The 22,298-nt window shown below is 36.7% G+C and overlaps 1 protein-coding gene across 6 annotated transcripts in view; it reads left to right on the forward strand.

The window, feature by feature from the left end:
• Positions 1 to 22,298, forward strand: part of KHDRBS2 (KH RNA binding domain containing, signal transduction associated 2) — a 393,063-nt gene that overhangs the window by 188,209 nt on the left and 182,556 nt on the right. For all 6 annotated transcript variants that reach the window (XR_008822730.1, XR_008822731.1, XR_008822733.1 and 3 more), the window contains exon 4: positions 2,562 to 2,708. Coding sequence is in view for 1 of the 6 variants with exons in the window: in XM_056344567.1 (XP_056200542.1) it covers positions 2,562 to 2,708 (147 nt within the window). In the remaining 5 variants the exon portion in view is untranslated. The remainder of the gene's footprint in view (positions 1 to 2,561; positions 2,709 to 22,298) is intronic.

Consider the following 22,298-nt stretch of genomic DNA (forward strand, 5'->3'; position numbering starts at 1 on the left):
CTTCACGTGCTCCGGGGAGAGCCTGTTCATCCATACCACACTCGGAAAGCTGTATGACCTGCTGGTAGTCGTCACCTTCCATATCGACAAGCACCTCTTCAACAGTGCGAGTTACATCTGTTGTTTGGCTTATTAGATGTCTGACACCCAACATACGAGCAAGTGTAAGGCTACATTCAGTCCTAAAATACTCAGACATATTCACTGGCTTTGGGAAGCAAAGTTTGGTATGGTGCTCACATGGTCTATGAGTTCTTACTCTTCCAGATTTTTCCTGAGGTGATTTCTCTTTATCAACACACAGACTTAAAACAAAAGAAGCATTTTCCTGACATTTTACCCTGTTGTGGGAAGAGGGTGTGAAAATTCAGTCTTTAATCCCATGCATTCCACATGAAAAAAACATCATTATATCTTCTCAGAAAGAGATGTTAAGGGTCTCACAGCCCTAGTGTGTGGTTGCTAACAGCTGTAGAAGTGACTGCTGAGTAATGACAGAAGGCATGTGCTGAACCTGGAAGGAAGGTTATAAAACAATGTGTTTGAAGAAGTCCTGAGTTTGTTGAGAAATCAAAATAAAAACATCATTACTGTTGTTACCACCATACAAGCATATACCTAACAAGACGAGTCTGTGTTATAAAACCATGTTTCTGATATCTTAGTGTGCAAAATCCTCATCAAAATAATGAGCCAAGTATTATTTTTTCCTTTTTCTACATTTGAAAAAGGGATCCAATTTATATAACTTTACAAAGTTTGTTGGTAGTCTTCTCCTGAAAGTCAACCTTTGGGGCTTTTTGGTTTTTTGTTTTTGTTTTTTTTTTTTTTTAAGAATCTTAAAAAAGCATTATGGAAGAAACTTTCAACAATTCTAAAGTTGTCACTTTAGAACTATTAAAACTTAATTCTGTTGAAATACTTCATGTTGAATTATTCCAGAAGCTGCAATCAAATGTGGTTCTTTTTTTCCAGAAGACTGAAAAGTACTGTAACATCTCATGGTAGACCATTATGCTTTGGTTCTTATGGACATTTCAATGAGATTTGAGTGATAAGATAAAATGCCAAAGATACTTTAACTGTAAAGATAAAAATAATCTGCCATCTGTGCTGCTTGTCTTAATTTTTAGTTTTTAGTTGAAAACAACTGTGTCAATTTCCAAATATTTCAAATAAAGTAATGGATCACATTTATTGAGTTTTAATTTTATCATCATCTGCAAAATGTTGACTTACCATGGAGTCAGATCTAGGGCTCTGGAGCTAAAGGATGTAACTGTTGAGTATTCTGTGAAAGACCAGAAAGTCTTTGGGGCTGGATTTTCTAATGCAGACAAAAAGAATGGTGTGTGTATTGTTTGAAGCATATCATCATGCAAATAATTTTGTTGTTAAGTAATGGTGTAAATTAGACAAGGCTAAAATAAGTGAAGTTAATGCAGAATTAAGCTGAGTAAGTAAGAATTGTAATCTATAGTTATATACATATATAAGATATATATGTTATATGTATAACTTTTATATCTTAGCTATCTCAATGTTCATAAAGTACTATTTTAGTATATACTAAAAATCTATAACTTCTTACCAGTTTTAAGCAAATTAGTTTACTTCTTTTTCTGTGGTTATGTTTTCTAACTATATAATGTAGATATACATACATATTTTCTTAAAAAATACGTTTCTCAAAATATTTTTGAAGACTGTTTTCAGCTCATCATTTCTTCAGTATTACTTCTTACTTTCTAGTATAGTAATGACATAATTTTTTCATTATGTTGTCATAGCCGATGCCATTAACATGATCACTGTTTTATATCTTTGGGTTTTATGCAGAGGTGACTACTATCAATGTGTATAGCAATTTTCATTCTCTGTCTCAAAGCTTTGCATAAGAAAGTGGGTTGACATTTCAGAACATGCTTTAACATGAAGTAGGATTATTAGGTTTATTTTATATCTGGAAAACTGAGACCCAAAGATTGTCAAGATAAATCTCGATGCGGTCGATCACCATCTTAACCAGTGTACACTAGATTGCATAGGTACCATACATCAGAACTGGGACTGAAACTCAGATCTCATGTCTCAAGTAGAAATACTAGGGCATACTTTCCTTAGTGATACTAAAATGTACAATCTGCGGATATTCATTAAATAACATAACGAATTTAATAAACAGTAGCATTTGTAAAGAGCTCCAGAATGGTTTAATGGATCTTTATTTCATTTTATTGTGAACAGGTGAGATTCAGAAAGGTTAATGCAGCCTTTCCATTATGGATTTAATATTTCAGTACTTGCTTCTGGAATATTTAGCATTTTGTCACTGTGCTGATTAAAATCTGTCTTAGATGATAATTATCTTGGTTTTATCATTCAAACACCAAAAATTGATTATTAAATCTTCAAGTAGCTTGGACTAGGCTTTTATTTCTCAAAAGGTTTAGAAGTCTGCTTATATTATCTTCTTTTGTCATGTTCTCTGTAAATGCTAAATCAATGCAAAATTAGTAGATTCCCAGTTCTAAAAAAAAACACCCACCCTTTTTTCATAGGAGGAAGAACTAAGAAAAAGTGGAGAAGCCAAATATGCACACTTGAGTGATGAGCTTCATGTATTAATTGAAGTGTTTGCTCCACCTGGGGAAGCGTATTCTCGTATGAGTCATGCCTTGGAAGAAATAAAAAAATTCCTCGTTCCTGTAAGTGGCTTATAGCATTCTTCTGTAACTGGTTATGGTTTTGCTGCATTGAATTTGTGTCTTCTTTAAGCACCTTTAACTCAAGGAAAAAGAAATAAATTTTGTTGAGCATTAATCTTTCATTCTTTCATCTCAGGGAGATGCCAAACAGGCCATTAATTGTCACATTGATCCCCCGATACATTTTCTAGATGTTCTATTAATTCCATTTGTCACTGTTTTTTGCTTTCCTGTCTTGGTTTTTGGAGGGAAGGTAGATTACTTTTTTTTCTGGTTGTAGACATTAGTCATTAGTATGTGAGTACACTTTCAACATTGTTGAATATTTAAGTCTGTAAAAATGTTTTTCTATGTGTAACGATTTATCTAAATATCTTACTCGTGAAGTTAATTAATTTCTTGTGGAGCAAACAGCATGAGGAAAACATTCCTCAGACATTTCTGTTCAGGCAGCTGGTCATGACTCAGACCACAGTTTAGCAATACTCCATCAGCTGGGAGAGCACAGAAACATACTCTAAAGCTGGGAACCTTTCCAGTTCAATTTATACTAAGTATATCACTATCTGAAATGGTTACCTTTTTGTCTATTGATTTTCCATCAAACTCTCTGAAATTTATTTTCTCCACATTTATACAGTATTCCATGGTATTTTCATACTTAAAATTTGTCCCAGAATTTAAGCATATGCATACTAAATACTAAGAAAAGATTGCTTTGTGTACTTGAGTTATCATCTGAAGTCTATCCTGAGACCATTTAGCACTATAAAAATGTTCAGAAGTTGCGTTCCTTAGAAATAATATAATAGGATCTTGTTTCTATTTGTGATAAAAAAATGAAGTGCAATAACTGTTTGTATCTCTTGATAATAATGGAAGGATTCAATGAATGCCTTTTTATTTTGAGTAATATGAAGCCAAGATAAGGGATGTTCAGGTGAGGCATATGTGTATTTGCATGGCAGAATTTAAAAGTTTTATTTGGTGGGGGCTTCTTGGCAGGAGAAGAGGAGGATAAAGTGGTATTTAAAATGTCCAAATTTTTTAGAGCAACTAAACTTTTTCTATGAATACAAAATAAGTAACTTAGAATTGTTAAACAGCTAGACATTTGTTGACTTTGTCTTTCTGATTCTCACTTTCCATCCTCTTATTATGCTTCCAGTTAGAGAACACTGGTAATAAAATACTATTTCAAATTCTGGGAAATAACCATGAGACAGGAAAGCTTTTTTTTTTTTTTTTTTTTTTTAATTATTTCTGGCTCTGTGTTGAACATGCAATACAAGGGACAAATTAGGTCAGTGTTCTAATGCTGGCAGCATAACAGAATGACATTTTGGCTGCAAGTTAATGGTGAAGATCTGCTAAAGTATAACACTGAAAAAAAATTACAGTTAAGTAACACATTCCTGAAAAGTCTGGAGTGTTATAGCTAAAAATGGTAACAGGGCCAATTACAAAGATTGCCAGTCTGTGTCCTGTAAACAACAGTATTTGCTGTTGTTTGTGACTTTGCCAGTTTAATTTGTTTCTGTAAGAGGTTTCTATTTATATTTGTATGTCCTCTTCATCGTGGAAGAGAGCTCCTGCATTATAGCATGACATAGTGAAGATGGTACCCAGTCCTGGGTCCCCTGGATTTTTACAACCATTACATATTCTGTTCAGCCTGGAAAATCTGTTCTGGGTGAACAAGGGAGAGAGAGCAGTGTGTGATGAGAATGGTGGTAAAACCTGTGACATGTTGCTGTTGCAAATATTCAGCATCTGCACAAGCATGTATTTTGTGTGACACATTATTTGTTGGTAAAGACTATATGTATTTCCCAGCACAAGGGATAATAGCTACACTGGAGGAAATATAAAAACATGTTCTTTATTACAAGATTTTGAACTTGGTTGTCAGTAGCAATAATCACTCCAAACAGGTCACAATTGTACTTTATGACTTGTTTGTTAATTTTATCCTCTCTGTTTCATTTCAGATTACAAAAAATTACAAAGCAGTTATTAACTGGCTGGTTACAACATGTATCAGGGGGTTTGCACTCAAAAAGCTTTGCACTATATAATTTCCTTTTTGTTCCCTATTTACAGCATCTTTTGAATTTGTTTTATGATGTTTTATTATTTATAAGAACTAATTTATTGCAGCAGTGAATACTAGAATTGCAAGACAGGGATGAAAGCAGTAGAATCTAACAGGTTTATTTATACCAAATCAAGGTTGTAACAAACTAATCAAATGAGTTTTCACATCACATACGAATTTTATGAAGTTTAAGTGAAATATTGCTCTCAGAAATTACACTGATTGTGTCAGTAAGATGGAAGAATGTCTTTATGATTTATCCATAAGGTTTATGAGACTGAATTTTAAAATAAATGCCTAGAAAATGTAAGAATAGAAAAAGAGAATATGTACAATAGGACTGAGGGGGGAAAAAACCCCATTTATTAACTGAAACAAATTTTTGATGAACAAGTACTTTTGATTCAAGTGTAATTACTTAATTTTCACCTCTACCTTGCTCAAGAGTAGTATCAAAACTTTTACTAGTGAAGATTCCACCTCCAATTCAGAGGTAGACTCTAAGTACCACTATTTACACTGGCTGTTCCGCACGCTAACACATTTCAAAGCTGCAGGCAGCTCGGACTCAGGTGGTGAGTTGGGATCCCTCCAACAGGCATTTATTTCAGTGAATGATTAAACCTCCAGTGTCTGCAGCCTTCGGTAGCTCGCCAACAGGCATGCTTTTAAAGCCAAGCTGCTTCATTTACTGTCTGCTGCTTCCGATTTGCAAATGGCTGGAGGTCTGCGTGGGAGCTGCTGTCGGGGCGTTGCTAACTGTTGGATAAGATTTATTTTGTAACTGACTTCGCTAGATCTTTGGTGGGTTTTATGCAAAAATTTGGCTTTGGGGGAAGGGCTCTTATATCCAATTACTAGCTAGACATTGTGCTCCATTTTTTTTTTCTTTTATGTTTACTCTCAGCATGAGAATTTGAATATAATCAAAATATGACAGATCAAAAGACCCGTGATTAAGTAAATAGGATTAATACCTTGGACAGATAAACACAACTGCCTGCTGCATTGTTTATTTGGCAACCTAGTAAAAAACAAAAGCCAAAATGTGCTGCCCCAATTAGAGGTTATAGGGTAAAGATCGAATTTGGACATAGTGTAAGTTATCCAGTAGTAGCTATGTGGAAAGTACAAGCAGTAGGGATGCTTGAGAGGAGGGCGTGTTCTGCACATTCACCTCTGTGGCCAAGACAGATTCAAAAAAATCCATCGGTAACTGACTGCCAAGTCAGTTCAGTTCTGACCCTGAACTGCCAGGGACGTAGGTCTGGGTGAGGAACCTAAGGCTGATGTTACATCTTGGTGCCTCAGAATGGGATCAGGGTGAGCAAACTAGAAGGGGAGATGTTTAAGATGGCCAATATGGGGCAGAGGTGGGTGGAGGTGTGTGGAACAGCTTAGAAGCTTTTCAAGTTCTGCTGATTTTTAAAAAGTTCACAGGTATTAAATGCTGCAAAACTTTCTTCACCATTAATAAGCAATGAAATACTACATTATTCATATCAGATATATCATTCTGATTTCCATCCAAAGGTGCAATATATTTTCTGAAAAGGCTGTTATTTCCATATAGTAAGGGGCTATACCATCTTTAGGACTTCTGTGCTTCCTAACACATGCAAAATCTTTTTCTGATAACCATTTTTATCCCTTTAGCAGAGCATTTTTATTTGACATGGTTAGCATCCCTTGGGATGAGAAGGGAAGCAGACACTGATCATTTTATGTGTGAGTGCTCTGCAATAGGGAGCTATTATGTAGAGGGCAGGTTGCAGCTGCAGTGATACAACCGCTTTAAAAAGATTGTTTACAACTGTGTGGTCAGATGATCAGAAATTGAACCAATTACTACTTTAAGAGCTGCTGTTCATTGTATTTGCATACATTTTCCTAGCCACTTGTATCTGCTTTAAATTGAGGCATATTGGCACCACTCAAGGGCTGAGAATAAATACATGGTCATTTAATGCAGTCCAGTTGATGGATGATCACTCATGGTCATGTGCCTGTATACCTCAGTATTTTCTGAGGGTGTTTATCAGATAAGATCAAATCAGATCAGATTCCTTTATTAGGAATTAGTGTGGCGAGGCAGCAGTTGAGTGCAGGTTTTTATGTTGTTGTGAATTCAGGCTACAGTGTCTTCCAGACTTTCTTGTAGATGCCTAGATCTCTTACTGAGTGGTTAACTTCAATCCTTTGATCTCACCTTGCTCCATACCATTGATTAAAATAATTTTCTTACTAATCATTTAAGAAGAATAAGCATCCTCACTGATGCAACTTCCAGCATCAGCTCTTTATTCTTCCTAATTGAAGATGGAAAACGACTGAGGAAAAAGAACTTTTCAGTGACATAAAAAATTACTCATTTCATACTGGAAGTGATTCATACCAGTAGTACATATGGAAAAATTTAAGCTTTGGGGGAATTGAAAGCAAAACTCGATACCAGTTTGTTTCAGTGGGAACAATTAAATAATCTTAGAGTTTAATCCCTCAAAGGTCTTTCTCTAGCTAATGTTTGAAACGAAATCCATTTACTTCAAACATACATTTAGTGTATATATAGTAACTCATATATAGTACAGACCAAAGTTACTACTGATCTGTTACACCATGATGTGCCAGCTATATTGCAATATATACAGCTAACAGTAACAATATTTTTGTCAAAACTTGGTTTTGGCTGGTTTATAGCTAGTGTATGTAGGTATATGACATTTACTTTCTACATTTTTTATTAGCCATCTGAATTTCTTCTGTGCTACAGTATAATATGAAACCTCTATTTACATGCCATTTCACACTCCAGAGTTTTGTAATCTCACTTTGTTTCTAAATAAGCTATATTATTGGGAGAGGTGTTCAGTCTTTTTGTCCTCTTTCAAAGAACCTCAAAAGGCAAAATATTTCCTTAACTGTGACGGTGAGCAGGAGCACAGCTCCATTTCTAAAAGAGACATCTTTTCTACCTGTCACAGTGATAATTTATACTTGCACATTCTGCAAAGATACTTGCAGTAATAAATAATTACTACAGCGATTATTTAAAAACTGTGATAAGGGAATTATTTGAGCAGCTGTTTCAGCTGAACTGAGTTGTGTTTTTCCCAGTGTGCAACATTTCTGGCAATTTCACACACAGGTTTTGATAATCAAGGGAAAAAAAAATCCAGATTCTGTCAGGGCCTAAAATGTCATAGTGTTTTACATCTTCACAGCTTTTTTTCCTAAGTGTTACGTATCAGATCAAATTATACATATGTTCAAACACAGGTGTGCTCAGGAGAGCTACCATAACTTGTGGACAGTGGTTCTTGACTTTTTACAGACTGGATTTTTTCTTAACCATTGTATTGGCTGATAGAGCAGCAGCACTTTCATATTGTAAATCACTCATTTGAAGTTTGGTGAAAATAATCCTTAAGCTGTCCCTCAAAGTGAACATTTGGGGATGGAGACATACATTAAAATGGCCTTTTTAATTGAAAATTAAACTTAAGTATGTCTCGCCTGACTAAATGTTTATGTACTTACCTGATATACCATATAGACTACTGGTTCTTTCTGTTGTGAAACTATAAAATGGATAGCAACATAAAGGGTGCAGAATTCCTGTAATGTCTTTAAATTTGTGCTTGACAAGTGGGTTGCCTGTTGGCATGCAGAACAAGTACCTTTTGCCTAGGCTTAGATCCCCAACTGCTTTGACATGGTACAGCTACTTCACACCTCACATGTGCTTTAAGGGTTGATAATCCCACTCTGAGTGGATTAAGACCTTTTTAGACATGCCAGAGGCATATTTAGTCTCTGAAAGCAATTCCTTGGTGATCTCGCTCTGACACACAAAGCAATCAATATAAAAGGCACAGCCTTATTCCCAGAACCAGCCCTTTGTTTTGCCATTCAGATTAACCAGAGACATTAACCTGATCAGGGATGTTAACATTGATGACTGATCGGAGCATACTATTGAGACATGGCTGTAGTTTAAAGAAATGTTTACAACTTGCTTGGTGAGTCAGCATTGATAACATACAGCTGTGGGCTGGCTTCAGGGGCGGTGGGCTGGCTGGTGTAGATAAGGTGCAGCTGTGGCTGGTTCTGTTGTTGGGCAGCTAAGGAAGAGATAGCAGCCGAGGGATGAAGAGGAGGAAGAAGCAGAGAGAAGAGAGAGTGCGCTCTGGGTGATGAGAGACAAGAAGGCAGCAGAGGGACTGGTGTGAAGAGCATGCTGGTATGTGATGGTAAAAGACCTTGTTGCAGCTGGCTAGTTTGGAGAGTGCTGTGACAAGTTTGTATTCATCAGCAATTTTATAGGCCTGTCTTGCTGCTTCTTCTTGCTAGGGTATAGTTTTTTCGCCAGTGGCAGATCAAAACCAATTATTAGGTGTAGGTGGTAAAATTCATGCAGAGAAATTTGAATCCTGCAGTATTGCTCCTGTTTTCTTAATAGCAGGTCTGTAATAGTCCCCTCAGAGGGACCACCAGACCCCCCTACACATCTGGCATTTCATTTAAGAGCTCTTTGTGTCAGTACAAATTTGGCCAATTGCCATCAATAAAGGTTGGGTATTTGACCCAGTGAAGAGCCTGAAACTTCTTGTGTTCTATATAAAAGTAGGTATGAAGCGTGTATCTAAAATAACTGTTTTTCATAATGATAAGAAAAAAGTGCCAGATGTTATTATGTGTTTCCATCATATATACTAGTCTCTTTTTTTCAGCAATAAATATGAGGAAAGAAAAGGACACTATTGGGGTTGTAAACATAACGCTGAAAGCAAGGAGATAAGAGTTATTCATTTTGGCTCTCTTAAGGAATTGGTTTGTGGCTTAGCCAGGTTACTTTCTCTCCGTTTCATTTATTTCAACAAAATGACAATGAGGTTTTTGAGGTTTAATTCATTTGTGGAGCTAGACTTAAGTAAAAAAAAAAAAAAATCCTGCTGTAATTAAAATTGAAAAATGTACTGCAATTAATACCCAGGCAGTGTGTTGGGGTTTGGGGCTTATTTTGATGTTTTGCTTATTTGTTGTTTCGTTTTGTTGTTGTTGTTTTTTTTTTTTATTTAAAAGAGAGAAGTCTTTGGTGGCATATTCAAACTTTTCAAACTTTATACTTTTTTTAGGTATACTTTTACTTTTAGGTAAAAGATCACTGTAACCAATTCTGATGCTGAGCTGTCGTCACATAGGAAAGCATAAAAGAAAAAACACAAATACAGAGTAATCTTCCTCTGTGGTGGTCTTTTAGTTTCTAGCATCCAAAAATTTAAGCTTTTCAAGGCTGTATCCAGACGATCTTGCTTTATACCCTGTGGTAGATTTTTCTTCTCTTCCATAAGCTTGTCAGAAACTTTTTTGAAGTTTTTGGCCTCAGAAAACAGTTCAATTATGCACTGTGTGTAAAAACAAAACCAAAAACCCAAAAGTCCACTTCCTCTTACTTGTTTGAAAGCAGATGCCTAACACTTGAGTGCCCTTTTCTTCATGCATGGTTGAAAGCAATGGATAATCCTCACACACCAATCCTCACTCCTACATTGTTCTGGATTTGTTTCTTTTCTAAGCCCCCCCCCCCACAGCTTTTCTTGTACAGAAGTGGAGGTAGCTGGTTATCTGTGTGGCATATCTCTGACTACCTTTTCCAAGTCTTTCTGTGTCTTCCTTAGCTTATCCTCCCCCCCCCTTTTTTTTTTATTTTTTTCTGTTGGGATGGGATGACCAGGATGGCACACAGTAGCCTCATCTTGGTAGTCAAGGAGCAGTACACTAATTAAAAGGATCTTCTGTTATTTTACGGTTTAGTATTAGGTTTTTTTGTGGTACTATCTACCATTTTTCCCACTCACACAGATTTGATGTTTTCTGAATTGAATTTATAAAAAAAATTCAAGGCATCTTTCTGATGATGATGAATGATGATGTTTTTTAAAGCTATTTACTTTTAGTATTTTAATGTTTATCAATATTTAAGTTTAATTATGTTCATGTGCATTATTTTGCATTCATCAATACATCGGCACAAATTTTTTCTTCCAGTTCTAATAGCTGAGTATAGTGGGACCTTTCAGCAATCCTTTGCAGTAACCTTTAGATTTTATTCCCTGAATAACTTTAAATGAAATGCAATCACTTCACTATTCAAATTTTTTATATAATTTATAAATTTTACGAGCAAAACAGAATTTTTTTGAATCGCCCAATAAACTCTCGCCCTCAGAAAAACAGAAAACAAACCCAGCCCAGCTGGTCTTAATATTCTTTCTCCTTTAACCAAAGAGAGAATTATTAATCAGCAAGGTGCTCTCTTACCTTTTCACAACTTTTGATATGGCTTATGAGAGTTTTGATCTCAGTCCACGGAGGTCTTTAAAAAGAGATGTTGCATTTGCAGTGTGCCATGCCATGTGACGTTAATCTGTTCAGAATTTATCTGTATGAAGGATGAAGGAGTCTTCATCCATACAATTGACTTCTACAAGATGAGTGAGAACAGCCTGAATATATTCAGTGTGTACAAACGTGGGACTATTTCAGTAAGTAAAGAATATATATTTCGGTATTTTCCTGATGTTTTGAAAGGTTTGACGTGTTCTAATGGAAGGAATAATATGACAAAACTTCATTGGCATGAGGGATTTTTAAAAGAAAAAATAAGTTTAAGTTTGAAGTTGAAAAGAAAAGATTGTTGATTTAACTATGAAAAGAGCTTTCTAAAAAACCAGTAACTTTAGTTGAATATGTTTTTGGTTCAGCCTCAGTGATGAAGGGATGGCAAGAACTTATAAACAATCACTATATAAAAATCAGGAAAAGGTGCAGAAGACAGTTTAAAAGCAATTAAATGTATAAAATAAAAATTTCAAATTTAATTGAATAGTTGTGAAGGAAATATGTGGCCAGCAATGCAATGATAATACAAATGAGTTCAAGGAACATTAGAAATAAAAGGAATCTTTAAAAAGATGTGGTCTTCAATCCCTGGAGATGATAACTTTATCAATAACATTAATGATGCAGAAAAAGCAGAATGTTTGCCTAAATACCAGTTGTGTGGCTGGAAAAATACAGGATGGTATAGCTGTATCTTACCGAAATGATGCAGTACTTTGCAGTTACTAGTACAGTAATGATAATTTTAAGAAAACCTGTTTAGAAGAAAGTCAGGAAACTGGAGAAGAGGTCATAGTGTGCTGGTCTGAGAGCAGTTCTGTGAGCAGCAGAGCTAATGATGGCTGATTTCTAATGACTTTGTCATTAGAAGATTCACATTTGGATTTGGGGGATTGGATATAGGGTGTGTTCTCTGTCTGAAATTTTTATGTATTCCTGACATTCACAACTTCATTTCTGGGATTTTTTGGTTGATCTTTTGTGGGCATTTGTTTTTCATTAAGGGCACTAAGAGTATGTAGAAAGGAATCTAACCACTGCTTAATATTATGGCTTGACAAAAAGAATTTTTTTAACAAGTCTGATCTCGTATTCAATGAGAAAGTTTGTTGATAAAATTGATTGTTAGTGACACCTGATATTCCTGTAGAATCTATCACTTATACGATGTAAGTGACAGGGCTCAAAACTTCTTAATAAGAAAGTTTCCCTGAATAGATGTGTCTGTAGCAGTCTTCTTAAGGAGTTGGTATGTGGAACTTCTTTTCTTTCAAACCTGGTTTCTGTATCAAATTCTGAAGATGGAGATTTGCATCTTGATATCAGATTATTTCATTTCGGCATATTCTTCTCAACACTGCAGGTTCCTTTGAGTGAGACCCACAGAGGGGCAAAGGTGGTGCAATACCTAGACCCTGTAGCAAAATCTGTGGTCGTTAAGCAGGTGGAGCCCACTTATGGTAACATCCAAAAAATGCTGGGAATTAAGATACATCTTACATCCTGCCTCTCTACTAGGTGTAGACATTTTATTTTGGAAACATCAAGATGAGAGACATACCTCCAGATAAAGTAAGCTTGAAACTAGAAAAGGATTTTAGTAAGAGCAATCATTCTCTGGATCTGCCCATAGTCCATTGACTACACAGGGAAACCACTGGTGACTTAGGTTAAAACAAAATGAAACTCTTACAGGTACATAAGCCTTTTTTTTTTTTTAAAAAAAAAAAAAGGAAAGTCTATATGAAGCATAATCTTTCTGAAGAGTCATATGATGACTCTAGAGTCTAGTGATTAGTTTTGTTCAGAACTGACTGGAGACCTTATGGAGAAAGAGCAGTGAAGCAGTCTGGTACCCAAAGCTGCAAATGGGAGTAAGTTGGGAATGATGGGACAGCATCTCGCTAGGGAATAGAGACAGGAGCTCATTCAGAGAGGAAGGCTGAGGATGGATGCAGAAGCCAACAAAAGCATGCTCAAGAATGAACAGCTCATATTTAAACCATTTGAGCACAATTACAACCTACTTACTTGCCATTTTGTCTAAGTTGTTTGAAAATGCTTAGATACATGCAGTTTATCTGTAAGCTTCTTAGTTCCATATTTTTCTTCATGTTTAGTTATTATCTCCTTTAGATGTGCTGGAACAGGATTTGTGTCTATTGGACACTAATTTATATTCAACATAATTTTCATGGTTGTGTAACTTGTGAATGGCCCAGTGAGTAACAACTCGGTTAAGGCACTGTTGAAAATTAGTTTTTAGCACCAGATTCGAGGAAGTGAGAAATTTTTCAAGCAGACAGTGTGACAAGCTGGGCAGGATCTGTGCCTATTTCTGCTTAAGGTAAATGCTTACACTTCTGTTTATAATGGATGCTTACCACAGAATTAGCCTGAGTGGGACAGTACAAGAAAGAACTGAAAGCAGTGGAAAGCCCTTATTTTTCAGAATTTTTCTTTTGTTTCTTCATTTTTATAAGCTGAGTTAAAAGTCAGAAGGTATGCAGCAGTAGTTGACTGGTCTCTTAATTAGGCTCTAAGATTAGGGTTAAGTGGACATGTATATACTATCCAAGAATTGTCAGTTGGGCAACTGGCAGGGAAACACAGGCAGAAAGTGTTCCCACCAGTGAGGGCTTCAAAAGGTCATGGAGAACTTTGCGGAGAGGGGGCGCGGGGGAAAAAGCCACTTTTAGAGTGACAATGGCAGTTCATTTTTTACATTATTTTCTTTAAGTCATTGTTACTTTTAAGGAGGTAAATAAATAATGCTTTGTTCTAAAGATATTTTTTCTGAGTTATGTTAATCTGGTCACAAGTCCCTAGCTTGTAGGATTTCCTTATGTGCCAAACACACATGGGCCACGAGTTAAAAGAGGTGGGGAAAAACAAACAAGAGGTGTGAAGTAACAGTAGTTACAGCAGGTTCAGGAAACCAGAGCTATTATCTCACAGGGGCTATGAAAATCCCCTCAAAGTCAAGAAGGGCAGCTGCATATTTAACACAATATTAAATTACACAATAAACAGCTATAATCTCTGCCAAGTCATTAATCCTTAAACTGATCAGTTAAAAATCTGTGAAAAGAACCAATGCTAAATTAAAGATTTTGCTCTGATTTTGATTGAGATTTCTTTTCTGCCTATAAAAACATCAGAAAGATAGATTGTGCTGGTCTATGCTTTTCTGTGGATCTTGCTTTGAAAAGCACTTAATAGATTTATGTCAGTCTGGAAAATGAACTGCATCCAGGGTAGGAGTTTGCATACCAAACCAAAAGCAGGTGCAGTTAAAGCCAGAGGTGATATAAAGCTCTGAAAAATATTTGCACAGTGGCAATCCTGTCACTCTGCTTCACTGCTGCATCTTCAGTGTGGTACCATGATTTATGTCACAAAATGGTATGAGTCTCCGATATACTATTGCATACCTGCATGAGAATGTGGTTTTACCGTCTCCATCTGTCTCCCAAACAGTGTGAATATGTTGCAGTATGTTTAAAGAGATCTGTTTTAATTTGGTTAATCAGTCTTCACTTAGAGCTCAATTTTTTGCATGGTCAGAAATCATATTTTCAGATGGAATGCAAAAGCCTGTTGTTGTGTAGTGCAATCATGTATTGCAATATCACTTAAAAAAATAATTTCTCCTGTATCATATTTCAAACTAAACAGCTAAGTCATATCTTTATTAATAAAATGGCAAACAAACAAAATCTGAATGTATTTCATTTTCTGCCAAACCCTAGCCTGTTTTTATGTAAATTACTGTATCCAGGGGCCATATTTGAAGGCTAGTTATACAGTGTATCAATTAAATCTTGACTTGTACTTCAGCCCTTTAATCAGTTCTGAGCTCAAAGTGATTTTTATGTCGTTTAAGGCCCAAGGGAATAGAGAGACTACAATGAGTTTGTGTATATTATTATATACTATAATGGCATGCACATTAATATTAATATGTTCTGTATAATGATATATATCGCTATACTTATTAGAAAGTATCTTACTATTATATAGTGTAGTCGGGCTGTTACATCTCACCCAGCTGCCATCGTACCAAGACCACCAGATTCATTTGTGCATCCCGCTGTGAGGTCATCCAGCTGCCCTGCCAGACAAGTGCTCTCCTACTGCCTGGTGTCCGCAGCAGGTGAGGATAAGTACCTGGTTGAGCAGCTGAGGATTTTTATTTATGGAAAAATTAATATCTCCGACCAGTCTGATCAGAGACTGAGAATCAGAAAAGGAGGGAGTATCCCTTTTTGTTACTGTATCCTGCGGTTTTGCTTTGGTGTGCCAGAGTAAAGCATTATATGATGCTCCTGAGAGGTTTCTCTCTGCTGGCATAAATTGACTGGTGTCCTCTTTCTAAAAAGCAGAAGGTTTCTTGTGGCTCATAAATATTTCTAAGGAAAATATTTACGAGGACAGGAAAGAATTAATCTCCCTGGTATCATGTTAGGGTCAGAAAAGCTTTTTGACCATTCTAAGTGACTTATGCACACCTTCTTTAGGCATGTGTTGGGCATGGTGGGAATAATCTAGGCAGTTCTGTGGCCCAGAACTTGTGAAGAGGAAATCAAGGGAGAAGTTATAGACTCATGGATTCTGAAACCAGGTAGTACAACTATTCCCTTTCAGTCTCAGCCCACACAGGTGGTATAATTTCTCCTAAAAACTGTACTAAATATACATTTTAAAAAGATATCAAATCTCACTTCAAGTGCTCCAGGTCACGTGGGGTTCATCATCTTCCTGCTAAGCTTTAGTTACCCTTGCTGGTAGGAAACTGTCTGTTTTTCAAGGTTGGGGTTTTCTGCCTCTGAATTCAGTTTCCAGTCAGTAGTTCTGTGTCTTTTTCGCATTAAAAGCACCTCCTCCTCTTTCCACCTATTGGTTATTGCTTTGGATCTCCAGAAAGAATGTGGAAGAAAGCAGATGTTTCCTCAAACTGGTACTTCAGTACAAAGAATACAGTTGTTAAGACCCATTTCATAAGTGGATTGGTTTTTTCTTCTATTTGACTGCTCTTGAATCCTGACCCTGTTGTCAGAAGAGCCATGTATATTTGTGATAGTAATTTAGCCTTCAAATTTTTAGCACCCACTAGTTTGTCAAGTAGTACCAAAAAAGATTTGATATAATTGTCCAAATAGTAAGAATATTTAATAGTGTTCAGCCAGGAAGTGATTTCTGAGGACATTGCTCTGCATTTTGATGTCTTTCAAATAGTAATAATTTAAAAATAACTGTACAATACTAGTTTGCACATCATTCAGTGTAATCCCTGCTAATTCAATCTCAGTTTTAAATCAAGACGTTAACTGATGAAAAAATCAGCTGAGGTGCTTGATCTGGAAAGAGCTGCATACAACAGAAACACTCTCATGTCCTCTTCTATTAGAGAGGTAAAACTTCCTGTCCACATTGGGCGAGATAAATAAAACTTCAATTTTCATTGTAAATGCAGAACTGAAACATGAGTTAAATGTCTCAGCGTTTTCTGTAAGTCTTTAAATCTCCCTGTAGAAACAACTCTTACTTTTTTTGGAGTGGGGTGGAAGGGAACTGAAGGGAGTGATCATATTGTATTTCCAAATGCCCGTATGTTGCCCTGATTTGTACTGATCGCTCACTGATAATGTTTGCTTCCGTTATCAGCATTGAAAAAAATACTTGTCCATCCTTCTTACTATTGTTTTTACATTGGTTTTGTTCTGAAATAAGCATTTAACCTGAATAGTTATTGCCCAGTGCTGCCTTTCTCATATCCGTGGCATTTGGGTTATGTGGGCAGCCTGCTGGATGCTCTTCAACAGCTCCCAGCTTTCAATAACATCCCTGGCTGCAGGCTCAGATTCCCAGACACTTCAAGTTTCAAAAAGGTGGTCCTTTTAAAATGTTGAGTGCACATAGTATTCCTGATACAACATTACAGAAAAGGTACCTGGTCTGAGGGAAGGTGTCTGGGCCCGTGGCAGGGGGTTGAATCTTTAAGGTCTTTTCTAACCCAAACCATTCCATGATTCTGTGATTCTGTATCAGGATCAGTGTGTACCTAGGCATCAACTAATTTCAAATTGAGCCTGCACTTTGTCAAGATAGTTTCACTACTGACTTGCTCTACATTGAACTCAGACTGTTTGTTGAGCAGTTACACCCTAGCTTGTTTTGGCAATATTACAGGGGTTTTTTCAGTTGCATGTTACGAGATCTAGGAGATAACCCCAAGATGAAGTCAGTCCCATTATACATCTCTTTCTTGCTATGTAGTAAGAGGAGAAGTTTAAGGAACATTTGGTTTCTTGCACAGATGAATTGGTCTGTAACACATGCACACCTACAGTCCATTCTTTCCCTTGAAGAAAGCTCTAACTTCTATTATCCAAGGGCCTGAATTTTCTCTTGTCAACATTGTCTTTGCAGTGAAGTACCATCTTCCTGTAACATCTTTTCCCACTAGATAGTGCTTAAAAAAAGGGATCTTTTCTGCTCTTTGTTTTGGGTACTATTACATACTATGTGCCAGTTGCTAGATCCCACCAGTGAGCTTCTCTATGAGATGCTCTAAGCTGGTGTTTGTCCCATCTCTCCTGTCTGGAGGTGGGACCACATATAAGGCATAAAAGAATGGACAACATAAAAACAAGGGGATAGGAAAATAAAAGAAGAACCAAGGGGAATAAAGAAAATGTGATTAAATGAAATTAAAAAAATATATGGCTGATTAATAGCTGTAGAAAGATACTATCTGTGGTTGCAGCGTCTATGAAAAGTTTAGGAGCTCTAATTTTTTTTCAAATTAAAGTCTATGAGCAAGCATATTTGTTTATATTTTTTGGTTTTTTGTATTTTTCATTTTAAGTGGAGTGAAAGCATTTCATAGAAAAACATGCAGCTGGTAAAATCCACATAAAAATTACACATTGACATTAATATATTAAGCTTTTCATGTTCTTTATTTCAAAGAGAAATTATAATCAGTTATTCCAGCGTGCTCACACTTTTGATGGAATATTATTAGCTTTAATTTCATTGAGATTAACAGACCAACTAGGGTCCAATTTCCCATTTGAATTTTTGTTCGTTGCTATTAAAAAAAATTACTTAAAATGTCACAATACCTGCAAAGATGTGAGAATGCCACTGTGACAACATCACCTTTTCATGCATGTTGGTTGAGAAATAACTGGCCCTAACTGTAAACTTTCCAAATTATAAACAAAAGAACCATAAAACCACACACAGTAGTTGCCATATTTTTCTTGAGTGAGGTCAGGGGTACTGGGGAAGGGTTAGAACAGCAGGGATGGGGAAGAGTCAGGAGTAATCACAGCTGGCAGGAAAGATCAAACACAATAGAAAGTATGAGATGACTCTGAGAAAAAGGCACTAAATACCATTTAATACTGATGTGTACGGAAATCAATTAAAAAAATGTTATCAGATCAATTTTACTCCAAAGAAAATTCTGTAGTGAAGTCACAGAGTACTTAATCAGAAATAAGGTGGGAGTTTAGCTATTAACAATGCTTTCAGGAAGTTCAAAGTTAGTCATGTATACAAATACTTTATAGCTGGTGGAGGTTAGGAAATAAATCTGAATTTTATTCACCACAATGCCAGTACCTATTTATTTTTTTCAGCAGTTTATCTTGTAATGTGTTAACCTTCCAAAAATTAACACTTGTTCCTCTTACAGTCAGGATTTGAAATGGTATTGCTAGAAGACTTGAATAAGGGACTACTAATGGTTGTCCAAGAGTGGAAAACCGTAAAATTTATTCAGAACACATTTATTTCTTGAAGAACATTGTTTTCCTTGTGGGCACACATTTGTACACAGATCTGCATACACCCACACACTCGAATGCATTGGCCTCTACAAAGCAGAAACACAAAGTCATGTGAGCTGGTCTGGGCTCTTACCGTTAGTTTATGCTCCAGACTGAAAATGTGGAGAGCCTGCAGATTTAGCTATTACAAATGCCTTAATTCTTCTGATGTAACTCATCATCAACTGTCTACTCCAGAGTACTTGTATTGACAATCTGGGCATAGTACCTACATAAGATTAAATACATACAATTATGCACTTGCATATCATCACTGTAATTATCTCAGCAGGATAATGACAGAAAAATAATATTTTTTTAAAAAAATCACTAAGTTCAAGGCCAAAATTTGCCCCAGGAAACAATAATGATGGATCACAAACATGAGCGGTTGTATGAGCATGGTAGGAAATTACATGTAAGAATTTTTGCAGATGTAGTCATTGAGGAAGACTAGATCATTTCTTCTGGAGTGATGGAAAGTTTGCAACTGAGAAAGCAGAATGTGGCGTGCTCAGAGCTATTAGGTTATAGTGCCCAATTGTAGTCACTGTGCTGCAGGGAAGACTGAAATTTAAGCTGTTCCCCTTCTGTCCTGTTCAAACAAGACAACAACATCATAACTCAAGATCCAAAAGGACAAAGGCAAAATGACCTCAAAGGTGCTGATGCTGTAACCCAGTGAAAAGAGCATGTTGCTGCAGGAACTATTTCTGCCTTAGAGTCCCTGTATGCAAGGTTGTTTGTATGTTCTTTTTCTGATGATGCTCAAGTGGAAGCTCTATATGCAATGCTTGTAACGCAGAGTAGAGCCTGTGTCTTTCTTCTCCCTGTGAATCACTTTCATAATTTGGAAGTCTGTGACTTTTGTGATCCAAGACAAAAGATCTTACTGTGCAAACTGATGGTTTTATAATAACATCTGTCTTATGGTATGATTTGTTTAATTCAAGCAACAAAGGAGTAGAAATAATTCTCAAAACTCTAATGCCAATGAAATCTGCTTGCCTCCAGGATGTCACAGGATTACAGGGTGTGCAGAGGCTTTGTCATCCGGGAGGATGGGGAGGGTGGCAAACAGTCAGTTGTCTAGGGTATTTATTTGCAAAAAGTTGTTTAATACTTCAGCATAGGGTAGAGCATTCTCTGACCACTTCTTAGTCTAAATCAAATTCAAGAAGCGGGAACTTCTGACAAAGGTTATTGGAAATGAAATATTTGTCGACTATGTTATGTACTTGCAATTTTGAACACTGAAGTTCACCCAATGAAAGGAAGTTGGAAGTTGCATATTGGCAAGAGAAGCCTGCTGGCCTCTACTTGCATCTTTTCAAGACACCTGCAAATAAGCAACACTTGCGATTACTCAGCATTGCAGAATTGCTAGAGAGAATCTTCTAGGCAGCTGCAGGCTGGGGAAATCATGGATGCAAAAGTTTAAAACAATGGTGGAAAAGAAATGCTTTCAGTGTCAAAGGAGAGTACTGGAATGAGCTTCCCCTGCAATGGATGTGTGAAACACAAGGCAGGATGCACTCATACCTGCTGGAGGAAAGGAAAGGAGAAAATAGCAGGTTAGAGTTGCTAGATTCCTGGTTTGAAATGGGTCTGCAACAGTTCAGCTAGCATGATTTGGGAACGCTGAGGTAGATAATCAAGGAAATTACAACGAGTACTTATCAGCAGATGCACCGTTTAATAATGTTGTCATTTACTTGGTTTTGGAGAACAAGAGATGAACCTCTCTTGTGAGTTAGCGTGGCTTTCTTTATCAGTCTCCTTGGACTGCTTCAGTTGGGACTCCTCCTCCTGGGAATGTCAGTTTGACTACAAGATCTTTTCAGAAGTTCACTGATCATCTCTGGTTGTCATATATCTATGTATTTACACTTGCAGTACAGAAGCAAGCTAGGCAGGACATGGGCTGATGGCCTGGGAGGGATCCAAAGCGATGCAGGCAGTGTGTTAGGGAGCAGTGGTGAACAGTAGACTCCGGGGTCAAGGATGTGGGAGTGCTCCCTTGGGGCTCTTACGGTGAAGTTTCAGGTGGAACTCAGCAAGGCTGGATTTAGTTCAGCAGAACTCCATGGTGAGCAAAAGATACCAAGTTCTATGTTTCTTCGGCTAGAGGGAATAATGAAAATTACTTGTTGTTATCTCATGGCAAGATGACTGTAAATGGCAATTGCAATTTTGTACTAGAAGTACTAGAATTTTTTCTTTTTTCTTTTTGTTTTTAATTTTCCAGTATGGAATCTGATAGCTGAGAGAAACTTCAGCAGTAAAATATTCCACCACTGAGGAAAAATCTTGGTCATTAATTTCCTTACTCTGAGATGAAACATATATTGAAATATTTAGCACTACCAAGTTCCTTAAAAGTCTTATGATCATGACCTCTTCAAGAGAGTGAACCTTTGAGCAATGCTTACTGTGTACATGGGGGCATTAAAACCATTTTGGTTTACTGATTTTGGATGGGCACAGGTCTGTTGAGGAAAGAAAGGCTGTTATTAGCCTCTGAGCCTCCGAGACCACTTAACTGCCTGCAGGCATACCAATTAAGTGGAATTATCATCCCAATTAACCATTGTCCCTTGCTAGTCAAAACTCATTTGGTTTAATTCAGCTCCCTAGGAAAAGTCCCAATTAACCAGATTTCCTAATTATCTGAGTCCTGATCAAGTGAAGTGTACTAGTACAGCCTGTATTAATAAAGGAGCATTTTCATATTGTTTCTTAAATAATTTTCCAAAACTTTGGTTTATGAGTAGTATTGTCAGAAAGCGAATGTCCCAGTTTCAGGTTTTGTTTTAGTAGCCACAGACTTAAAAGTCAGTTGGGCCACCGACACAAGTAATTTCAGCAGGACTCACCAAGAAAGTGTTATTTATGAGCAAAGGCAACAGAAGTGTTTGTGTGTCCTGTTTTAGGCTGAAAATTTCATTCAGGTGTGATGCAGCCTTGAGGTTAGTACTTCAACTGGTGAAAAACTGCCATTGCATCTTGATCTCAAAACATCTTTGCAGAGTCACGTGAGCTGAGATATGGGGCCAGATTTTTTAATGTATTTGGACACAGTATTAGGCACAGAATATATGGGAAGAAGTGTGGTCTCTGCCACACAAAACACATTCAGATTATATTCAGTGCTTAGTCATGCCGTTTGCTTGAAGGTATGATTTAGTTTGTTGACATAGGACTTCTCAGATACTCCCTGGGTCTGTGACCTGTGAATAAACACAA

This window comes from Falco biarmicus, chromosome 6 (genome assembly GCF_023638135.1).
Source record: "Falco biarmicus isolate bFalBia1 chromosome 6, bFalBia1.pri, whole genome shotgun sequence".
Lineage (NCBI taxonomy): Eukaryota > Metazoa > Chordata > Aves > Falconiformes > Falconidae > Falco > Falco biarmicus.